Source organism: Pectinophora gossypiella, chromosome 10, assembly GCF_024362695.1.
Source record: "Pectinophora gossypiella chromosome 10, ilPecGoss1.1, whole genome shotgun sequence".
In the NCBI taxonomy this organism is placed as follows: domain Eukaryota; kingdom Metazoa; phylum Arthropoda; class Insecta; order Lepidoptera; family Gelechiidae; genus Pectinophora; species Pectinophora gossypiella.
The window spans coordinates 15,070,052-15,081,792 of NC_065413.1; the positions used below are offsets into that span (position 1 = coordinate 15,070,052).

The 11,741-nt window shown below is 36.8% G+C and overlaps 1 protein-coding gene across 2 annotated transcripts; it reads left to right on the top strand.

Moving 5' to 3' along the window:
- Positions 1-500: 500 nt before the first annotated feature.
- Positions 501-11,714, top strand: LOC126369967 (putative transporter svop-1). 2 transcript variants are annotated; one of them, XM_050014575.1, is made up of 11 exons: positions 501-600; positions 2,744-2,888; positions 4,220-4,381; positions 4,870-5,032; positions 5,472-5,593; positions 7,302-7,546; positions 8,733-8,881; positions 9,448-9,565; positions 9,811-10,100; positions 10,983-11,110; positions 11,536-11,713. In XM_050014575.1, exons 2-11 carry the CDS (start codon positions 2,819-2,821, stop codon positions 11,637-11,639), a joined length of 1,551 nt encoding a protein of 516 aa, XP_049870532.1. In that variant the 5' UTR covers positions 501-600; positions 2,744-2,818; the 3' UTR covers positions 11,640-11,713. The 2 variants fall into 2 exon arrangements, with proteins under 2 accessions (XP_049870532.1, XP_049870533.1); XM_050014576.1 differs by having other exon boundaries at positions 506-600; positions 2,811-2,888; positions 11,536-11,714.
- Positions 11,715-11,741: the final 27 nt, after the last annotated feature.

Consider the following 11,741-nt stretch of genomic DNA (forward strand, 5'->3'; position numbering starts at 1 on the left):
GGACAATCGGGTGATTTGCCTGCAATCTCCTAACAAAACTAGGGATCACAAAGCGATATTTTTTATATGTCCACACCGGGATTCAAATCCGGGCTCACTCATTCGGATTGTGAGCCCAACGCTCAACCGTTGCTACTTACTGATGTACTCGTATGTACGTATTCGTTACATGAGTCGTCAGGGGTCTTTTGCGGCTCAATAATAAGTTAATAACCTTGACTCCAGGGTTAATGAGGGTGGTCGTCCACCTCACGACCCACACAACCCGAGGGCAACTGGTTCAATTTCCGGTCAAGTAGTTAATTCCGGGCCAACTGGTTAAATTTCCGGCCAAATAGTTAATTCCAGCCAAGAAATTAATTTTCGGCCAAGTAATTAATTTCCGGCCAAGTAGTTAATTCCGGCCAAGTAAATTAATTACCGACCAAGTACTTAATTCCGGCTAAGTAATGAATTCCCGGCCAAGTACTTAAATCCGGCCAAGCAGTTTGTTTCCGGCCAATAAGATTTAAAATAATATTATTGAAGTAAATAACAGTGATAGTGTACGAAAGAATATTTTAAGTGCACTTTAGTGATGCAGACAGTGTGATTTTTAGTGTTAGTACTTTAGAAAATATGACCAATTTTTATTTCCTTTTAATTTTCTTTTTAAATAAATTTACAATGGCCCAGATTCCTGCAGACACTTAATTTTATTTTAAGTTTTCTTATCCGCCGAAAATGGAAGGGACGGATTGACAACTGTTAATTTTAAAATTAATGAATTTATAACCCGCACGAATAAAATAGACACCTTGCTAATATGCATCCCGTTTGACGTGTGCTTCAACTTAATTCTGTCGGGTTAATGGCCAATATACAATTTCGGAGGGTTTTTTAAATTTGCCTAAATTTAACGTGTGTTCTATAATTTTATGCCTGTCGATTACCTGTCCCTTTCTGTTTCAGCGGATAAGAAAATGACAGGTATAACTTAAAATAAACTTAGATGGTGTGTACTGGAATCGGTACCAATATATACCCTATACATAATTCATATTAAGGCTTTTATTTCATTAAACATAGACATTCCATTTCGCTGCCTGCTCCTCTGTGAATTGGTAGAGTTGCCCGCTTTATAATAATATTGATATTCCTTATTTATTGAGAATCTTATTTATTATCCCTCTGTTAATATGATCATGTTAAAATCAACATTATTATTAAATAAATAGGTACTATATATTACTTATAAAAGAAAAAAATGCTTATGCTTGCTTTTATTTTTAATACACACCAAGAAAAAAATAATATATATTAATATTATAATGGTGCTAATTCCTGTAAATACCATCTAATTTTATTTTAGGTTATATCTGTCATTTTCTTATCCGCCGAAAAGGAAAGGGACGGGTAATCGACAAGCATAAAATTTATGGAACACACGTCAATTTTAAGCACAAATCTAAAACAACCGTCTAAAAATTCGCCCGGGTTATTCATTTATTTACTCATTCTTCCTAAAATTAAGAGCTGTCAATCATCCGTCCCTTTCCTTTTCGGCGGATAAGAAAATGACAGGTATAACTTAAAGTAAAATTAAGAGATGTCTGCAGGAATCGGGGCCAATATAAATATATATATACATATATAAAAAAAAGAATATATATATATATATATATATATATATATATATATATATATATATATATATATATATATATATATATATATATATATATATATATATATATATATATATTATATTCAAGTTGTTCATTTATCACAGAACTAAATAATTGTCTAGTTCTCTATTTAACAGATGTTGTTTATCGTATCACAGTATAATATAAAGTGCACACTTAATATTACAAATGCGAAAATCTGTCTGTCTGTTACCTTTTCACGCTTGAACCGATTTAGAAGAAATATGGTTTGCAAATAGTTTGAGACCTAAGGAAGAATATAGGATAGATTTTATCTCTGAAATCATCCCCTAAGGGGATGAAAAGGGATGAAAAATGTGTCAAATACAAAAACCGACGTCCGCGCAGGCAATGTCATAGACAGATAGTTTCATTCATTTAAGATTCATTCATTTTATTGTACATACATATATGTATGGTCTATTTAATATAACGTCTTAGTACCTACATCAGGCTCACACAACAAAATACGTGTCGGGATGTAGAAAAGTCATCATCGACATATTCAAACTCAAAAATATCTAATATATTCAGTAGGTAACATACTACACTTTGAATCGCCATTGTGTACTTAACGCGTTCGTCTCATCCGCCTAAAACTATTGCAGCTCATTACTGCAGCACATTACTTACATTGTACTGTATGAACATCATCTATGTTAATTTGTTTTGTATGTTGTGTGTAATAAAGTAGTATATTTGATTTGATTTGATTAAATATTGTTGTACTTAAACTTTAGTTACCCTATTTGGCTGCCTAACTGCCCAGACATTTAATCCCATGCATGATCAGCTAACAAACAACCCAAACTAAAACTATTTCTAACGATACCTATATGTTAAATACCAATTACCTTATTAGTACTTTACCTTATTACCTTATTTACGTATATATTGCAATACATTTCACAAGACTTAAACAAACAAAAACTTGCACTGTTCCACCGCTGTTTTCCACTTCTTGGCCTCATTTAACCCCATCGACCCCGATACTAACCTATAATAAGAATGCTATATATTCAAAAATCATCTAAGTAATACAAATATTTCCACAGTTATTTGTGCTCTGACTTTTAAGAATGGACTTGTGAGTGTTTAGAAACATTTTAATATTGTTACCAGTTTTAAAAATGGTGGCTATTATGGATAAACAAACAACCAGATCGAAATGCAGCTACGATGAAGCATTGGACTGTACCGGTAAGTACCTACTTTTTTTTGACGTTACTTACTGTAGATTTGCCGAAGTAGCATTAACTACTTGGCCGGACAAATGGGGAGCGCTGAAGGCTCTGACCCTTCACATAATTTAGGAGAACAGGCCTGAAGGTGCCCAGTTGGGCGCGAACCTCGACTCAGGGCGTCGTCTGAGAGGAAGAATATTTGAAAGAATGAATCGACCCTAGTGGGTTGATAGCCATAAGCGGTAAATGAGGATAGCGATAAGCGCTAAAGGAGGAGTACCTACTTTATTTTTCACAAGCTTCATATAAACTTTGTCACCCCTATTAACCCCTTAAGGATTGAATTTCGCTAAACCCGGTCTTAGTGAACATCTACGTGCTAAAAGAAACCCCCATGCAAGAGACTCCTATCCTATCCTATCACTCAGATTTGCCGCAGATGGCATTAACTACTTGGCCGGACAAATGGGGAGCGCTGAGGGCTATCACACGGTACAAAATTTAAGACAACAGGTCTAAGGGTGCCCAGTAGGACTCGATCTTGGCTCAGAGCGTCGTGTAAGAGGATTATATTTGAAAGAATGAATGGAACTTAGTGGGGCGATAGCGATAAGCGCTGAAAGAGGGAACTCGAGATATTTGAGAAGTGGCCCAAAGTGGGCCGATAGCTATGAGTGTTGATGTAGGGAAATCCAGTAGTCAGAGTTTGAAGTACTAACACATGTACACCTCTGTCTGGCAAGTACATAATTAATAACATATGTAATCAAACTTGATACTTAAATATTTTCTTTCTTTCTTTCTGATACCAAAACGACGTATGGAACGTTAACTTTACTATAATCTTTTACCTACATTATAATGTTTAGGAAGGTGTTTCTTTTCAAGTTTGCTATATAGCATAATTATGTGGTGTATTTAAGCCGTGGTAGCCCAGTTAGTAGAACGCTTGCCTCTCACTTTGAGGTCGCAGGTTCGAATCCAACACAGGCTTAAACCAATGATCGTCGAATTTGTTTTCGAATTCATGTTTGGATCATAAATTATTATCACGTGCACGTGGTGAAGGAAAACATCATGAGGAGACCCACATTCCCGAGAAATGCATTTTCGGAGGTATGTAGGACGAAGTCAAGAGCAAACCCATCTTAATAAAAAAAAAAAAAAAAAAATGTGACCTATCCTGTTTGGGCTAGTTTTCCCTTCGCGGTTGGAAGGTCGCGAGTTCAAAGAGGAAAGTAGATTGCAAATTCATTTAAGTACAATGTATTCAGGTCCTAAGGGCCCTGTCTCGGAACCCAAGTAGTTATCTTGGCTGGTTTTTTAACAAATCATGTATCGCGTCAGGGTTTGGCCGATACAACCTGTTGATGCTGACGTCATGCAGCCTGCTTATCCTGGCGATGTACCTAGACGTGTTTGGACTGTCGGTGGCGCTGCCAGCCATCGCATGCGACCTGGAATTGACCACCAGCCAACAGGGGCTCCTGTCTGCTGTACCTTTGATTGGTAAGTACAATAAGGTGCAAAAGTCCAATCAGTTTCTTGCAAAGTAATAAATTAACTGGTTGCACTTCCTCTTGGTTACTGGAATAGACCAAAAACATAAATATTATAATTATGATAACTAATGGTTCATAATTTCACCACTGTTTACAAATAATTCGCTGGGCTCAGTGACTGCACATTTGCTCTTTGATTGTACATACATACATACATAAACTCACCCCTATTTCCCACCGGGGTAAGCAGGGACTATGGAATTCTATTTGCTTCGATCCTGACACACTTCTCTTGCTTCCTCCATATTCATCAATCGTTTCATACACGCACGCCGGTTCAGAGTAGATCGTACTGAACCTTGATTGGTAAGACACTTGTTTTGGTAAGGACACCCACCAGAGGCTGAGCTAGGTTTACTAAATCTTCAACTGGACGCTGCTGGTTGCCATGCCGACGGCCGCCATCTTGAATGTCATTCTCTCCTCAACTTGCAGGTGTAATGATATCTTCGTACGGCTGGGGCCTGTGCGCGGACACTCGTGGTCGCCGCTGGACCTTGCTGGTGGCCATGCCTATTGGCGCCATCTTGAATATCGCCGTCAGCATTGCACCCAACTACGCTGCGCTAGCCTCTCTCAAGTTCTTATCTGCTTGCTTGTAAGTTATAAATAGCGCTACAAAAGCAAATGGACTGCTGAAATTGTATTTTTTGATAATTGAAGTCACTATTCAGTGTATCATAATAATATGGCACAGAATTAATTTGAGAATATTTTGTGACTTGGCATGATATATATGAAAAACTCATTCTGGAAGAAGGCTGGAAAAGGAAGGAAATGAGAGTCTACTTTCATATCTATTTGGATATTAAAGTAGACATCTCTCATTTCTACCAAGAAATGAACCATGTCTAAATCTCTTCTCATCGAAATATTATTATGATTTTTTAGTCTCTAAATAAAAACAGAGACACGTGCTTTAAAAAAAACTGAAATTGAACAAAATCTTTGCATTATTCCAGTACCGACTGATATATTCGAGATTTTATAGAGTAAAATAAGTGCTTTAGAATGTATTTGTATGATTTCCATTCCAGTACATCATCAGCGAATGCAGCAGCGTTCGTGCTGATGGGCGAGAGTTCCCCGCTGCGGCACCGTAGCCGCTTCATGTTCCTTATGGCGAGTGCGACTATGTTCGTGCAATTTGTCATTAGTAGTGAGTACTCTATACAGGAGTGTGCCCGCGAACCATCCGCGTGGCGTGTTTTAAAAAAGAGATCTTTGTGTGTGTGGGAGTGCATGTCAAATTTCAAGCATCTAAATTATGCAGTTTAGATTTTTTCATACAACATTTTTTTCCCGCTAACTCCCATTCCCATGGGAATTTTGCAATATCCTGTTGCAACTAAGCTTTAAGATTACTAAGGTACCTACATGCCAAATTTCAAGCGTCTAACTTAAGCGGTTTAGATTTTTCATACAAAAGGATTTTCCCGCTAATTCCCGTTCCCGTGGGAATTTCGGGAATTCCTTTCTTAGTGCACCTCTATGGTACCTAAGCTACGTCCCTTCCAAATTTCAAGTGCCTACGTTTAGCCGTTTAGGCTGTGCGTTGATATGTCAGTCAGTGAGTCAGTCAGTTTCTCCTTTTATATATTTAGATGTTAGGGACATTGTAACGAAAACTTTGAGGGATGATTCAGACCATGATTCTGAGAATTTTGAGGGATGATTGAATTGATTGAATTTTTCGTCGCAAAAGTATGGAACAGAAAATAATTTAAAAAAAAACACAAATATTTTTATTAATTTTCCGACAGGAAATTCCACGCGATGGTGGAACCATCGCGCTCATTAATTTTTTTAAAGTTTGTCACAAGTTTGTAATAGGTACTTCCAACTTGTCAACCGTGAATCCTTGCGTAATCGCGAATACTTAAAACGATTTATTAATATGGGTACTTTCCCTTTTCGTGACGTGTTCGAAGTACCTATCGTACTTATTACATTATTAACATGTAATTTTAAATCATTTTCCATTCTTTTGTGTACGTAAACATTGTTTATTACCTATTGTGTATACTACCTACTTAAATGCATAAGTAAATAAATAATATATACAGGGAATTAGTATTAGTGACATCGTATCGTTACGACGACACTAATACTAATATTAAGGGGGATGATTTAGACCATGATTCAGAGTTAATATCGAGTGGAATTTTCCATCGCAAAATTCATGATTCTTTAAATTATTTACGGTAAATTATACTATGATTTTAATAAGTTTCATTTTAATAAATATTATTTTAAATTTAAGTACATTTAGTTTTGATATTAATATTTTTTAACTTTATTTCATTATTATTTTAATTTATTTTGATTGAATTACTTTTAATTTTAAAGTGACATAATAATAATTGTATCTTACAATATGGGTACCTACCCGAAATAAATGAATTTTATTTTATTTTTATTATATTAACTCAGAATCATGGTCTGAATCCCCCCCCCCCCCCCCCCCCCCGCAGTATTCGTTACGATGTCACTAACGCCCTGTATATTTGAATGTGACTTTAATTAACTAACAGAACCTCGCTATAGACTAGCTAGTCTCAATCCAAAAAATGTGGTGTCAATTTTTACCTGGAATTACGTAAATTGAATGAAATCGAGGTTGGCTCAAGAAAATTATTATTATTATTGTATGTCTTTTTTTACGTGGTTTCCGTAATTCCGCGCCCCATTTGTCTGGCCAAGTAATGCCATCTGCGGCAAATCTACAATAAATCACGTCAAAAAAAAGAAAAAAAAGACTGATTAATTGGAAACTGACTTCCTTATGACACGACGTTCGCCTTCTCTTATTATTTATATTCTTTTATTTTGATTTTACTATTTAGACGTCATTATTCTGTCTACAGTATGCGCTTTGCCGATCTTCCAATTAACCTTCCGGATCCCCATCTCTTGGTTGGCCCTGGACCTCAGACCCTGGCGACTGCTACTCCTGGTAATCAGCGTACCAGGCATCCTGGGAATATTATCCATGCTGCTTCTACATGAAAGTCCAAAATACCTCTTCAGCAAAAGCCGGGATGAAGAAGCTATGGAGATTTTGAGGGGTATATACGGTTTTAATACTGGAGAGGAGACTGATTGCTTTCCAGTGAGTAGTTACCGATAATTTTTTATCTACGTAGATATTTAATATAATATATTTAAATAAATATTAATATTTATATATATATATATATAAATGTATAAATATATATATATATGTATAAATATTAATATTTATATATATATATATATATAAATATTAATATTTATATAATAATAATATTAATATTTATATACAGGGTGTTAGTGACATCGTAACGAAAACTTTGAGGGGTGGTTCAGGCCATGATTCTGAGTTGATATCAAGTAGAAATTTCCGTCGCAAAAGTATGGATTGGAAAATAATTAAAAAGAAAAGAAAATTTTTTATGAATTTTTTGACACGAAATTCCACTTGATATCAACTCAGAATCATGGTCTGAACCATCCCCCTCAGTATTCGTTACGGTGTCACTAACATCCATACCTACTTATATGGCTACCGTATGTACTTGTACGGGGTGTAAGTGTCATCGTAACGAATACTGAGAGGGATGATTCATCAGATTATTCTGAGTTAATACCAAGAGGAATTTTCCATCGCAAAAGTATAGAATTGAAAATAATTCAAAAAAACTAAAAAAAAATCATGAATTTTGCGACGGAAAATTCCACTTGATTTTAACTCAGAATCATGGTCTGAATCAACCCCCTCAGTATTCGTTACGATGTCACTAACACCCAGTATATATATATATATATAAATATTAATATTATTATTATTGTTTTTATTATTTATGAATAAATTATTATGAATTTATAAATAAAATAAAAAAATAATAATTATAAAACACTTAAATATAATATGAAACATTCATCTCAATAGCCTTACTTAAATATCATATTTTATAAAATATATTCTGTCATGTTATTTTTATAATTATAAGTAATATAATATATTTTGCCTTTATAAACTTCGTTCACTGGAATTACTAAAATAGAACGCACTTTGCATTTATATATAAAGTATATATACATATATATTATTATATTATTGATTTTCTTAAAACATGATGTTAGTTTGGGAATTTAAAGCTATTTATCATCAAAAAGAGGTTATGACACATCTTTAAGGTAACGAGTTGCATAGCCTATGACTTACGGGTGTAGGTAAAAAATCCAATTGAAAGTAAAGATTGGACCAACTTACCCCGTTTTACGGTAACCGTTTTATTGCATCATCCTTGTCACAGGTGAAGTCAGTGACAATAGAAGAGTCACCTCAACAGCCCGAACGGTTCTCTCTCCGGCAGATGTGGAACCAGACCGCCCCTCTCTTCAGACCTCCGTTACTCAAGAACTCGCTCAAATTATACTACATTTTACTCTGTGCTTTCATGACGTGAGTAACCTTAATAAGAAAATTTACATTAATAAAGTTTCCTTTACCTTCTGTTGTGGGAAAAGTCGCTGGCGTGGTCAACGATTTCCGTCATTCAGCGCTTATAGCTATCGACCAGGGATGTTATGGATATGAAATTTCGGATACGGAAGAATGATCTTCTTCTATCGTGTGGGTTGTGAGGCGGATTACTCACCTCATCAACCCTGGTGTCAGGGTTACTATTGAGCCGCCAAAACCCCCTGACATGGCTCATGTAACGACTACTTACTTACATCAGTAAGTAGAAACCGGGACCAACAGCTTAAAGTGCCTTCCGAAGCACGGATAATCTTACTTTCGGACAATCAGGTGTTCAGCCTGTAATGTCCTAACCAAACTAGGAATCCCACCGGGATTTGAACTCGGGACCTCCGGATCGTGAACCCAACGCTCAAACCACTGGACCACGGAGGCCGTAAGATTGATTATTATACCGGATACGGTTACGAATACGGATATGATGATTTAGATTTTTCCAACATATTGCATTTTATTACATTATTATAATGACTGTTTGAATACAGATCCACCGGGTTCACTATGTGGGTACCCACGATGACCAACGCATTCTTCAACGGCGATGACACATCAGGAAAGACTTTCTGCGAAGTCGCCAGCACCGCTGCCCAGGGCAGCAACAGTGTGAGTTTATAATGTTTTACGTATCTACGAGTAATTGTAATTAGATGGTAGCTAGAACCCGAACGGACAAAATCTTTCTCTTCCCCTCTCTTTATCCCTCACTCTTCTCTCCTTCTCTTTGTTATAATTATCTGTGTTCTTCCCACGTTTTCAGAACAACAATATGTCAAACGCCACACAAAACAGCAATAGCAATCGCATCAGCACACATTGCTATTTTTATTAATCAGGCTCTTACGTTTCAGACTTCGACTGACTGTAACGGCGTCGTGACCCCTTCAACGCTGTACGCAGTGATGTGTTATTCTGGAGTCGCTGGAATCCTTACTATTATCATATCGTTCCTAGTGGGAATAGTCGGGAAACGCCGCATGATGTTTATAGTCTTCACTATATCTGCGTCATGTGGGATACTGTTGCTGTTTGTCAGAATACCCATTCTGAGTATAGCACTGTTTAACACGTTCCTCTACGTTTCATTCATACTTGGGAATATTAACACGTACCTGGTGGAATTAAATCCTACGCATTTGAGGTTTGTAAACGTCAAATTACATAGACATAACATTAAAACATAAACCATACTGTGTGTGAGTATGTGTGTGTGTGTGTGTGTTTGTGTCACCATACTGTGAATGTGGTCACCCGGATCAAACCATATCTCACATAGTGAACGAGTGCCCTCTGCACCGGTTCCCAGGTAGCATAGCCGGGCTGCATTGTGTGACGGATGCGGCAGAAACTTGGTTGGGGGAGCTTAAGCTGGATATATGATCCACGCAGGATATTTTATTTTTGTCTTCCATACGCAATAATAACAATAAAACATAAAGAGCCTATATACGTCCCACTTCTGGGCACTGGGAGTTTCCTCACGATATATTTCTTCACCGCTTTGCACGTGATAATCATTTATGATCCAAACATGGATTCGTACACAAATTCGGAAGTTATTGCTTTAGACCCTTGCTGGGATTCGAACACACGACCTTGAAGTGACAGTCAAGCGTTCTTCCAACTGAGCTACCACGGCTCACCTTTAATTATTTATTATACTTCTTCTATCGTGTGGGTTGTGAGGTGAATTACCAACCCCATCAACCCTGGTGTCAGAGTTACTATTGAGCCGCCAAAGGCCCCTGACATGACTCATATAACGACTACGTACTTACATCAGTAAGTAGTAACCGCGACCAACGGCTTAACGTGCCTTCCGAAGCACGGATCGTCTTACTTTTAGACAATCAGGTGATCAGCCTGTAATGTCCTGACCAAACTAGGGACCACAAAGTAATTTGTGTGATATGTCCCCACCGGGAATCGAACCCAGGACCTCCGGATCGTGAGCCCAACGCTCAACCACTGGACCACGGAGGCCGTTATACTTACTAATTAATATAATTTATTTACATTACAGAGGAATGGCGACCTGTCTGTCAGTAGTGGCGGCGCGAGGATTTGGCTTCTTCAGCGTACAACTCATAGCTACACTTCTAGCAGATCACTGTCTGCCAATGATGTCTGGTTATATTGTCCTTGTAATATGTAAGTTTACCTTCTTCTTCTATCGTGTGGGTTGTGAGGTGAATTAACAACATCATCAAGCCTGGTATCAGGGTTCTACTTACTTACATCAGCAAGTAGTAACCGGGACCAACGAACGGCTTAACGTGTCTTCCGAAGCACGGATCATCTAACTTTTTGGACAATCAGGTTAAGTTTACCTTTACTTTAACGAATGAAATGAAAGGAGAATGGGCACAAATATAATAATGGAAGCTGGTAACCTGTCGCCAACAGCGAACAAGGACCGAAAAAGGAGAAAGGGCTTTTTTAATCGAAATGTTTCAAATTCAAAACTTTAGGCAATTATTAATAACTAACATTCACGTCTATAGAACTAGATACATTTATTTACTTTTGTAAATATATTTATATATATTTGATATATTTACCTACTTTTGTTTCAGCTGGGCTCATAGTGTCACTATTTCTACCTCCCGATGACGTCAAGAAGACTGAAGCTGTAACTGCTGCTGACTGTGAAGCAAATACTGATAAAACGCGATTTTAATAGACTGTTACCGTAGACTGTTACAATATCATATTATACTTATATGTTACTATAGTGTTATGGACTGTTACGTATGTATGATAGATAATATATCATACATAG

Bases quoted from the DNA above. Each gene is read 5' to 3' on its own strand.
- LOC126369967 (XM_050014575.1), top strand. From the start codon at position 2,819: ATGGTGGCTATTATGGATAAACAAACAACCAGATCGAAATGCAGCTAC. The intron at 5,033-5,471 runs GTAAGTTATAAA...TTTCCATTCCAG, and splicing joins AAGTTCTTATCTGCTTGCTT to TACATCATCAGCGAATGCAG. The intron at 8,882-9,447 runs GTGAGTAACCTT...GTTTGAATACAG, and splicing joins TTACTCTGTGCTTTCATGAC to ATCCACCGGGTTCACTATGT.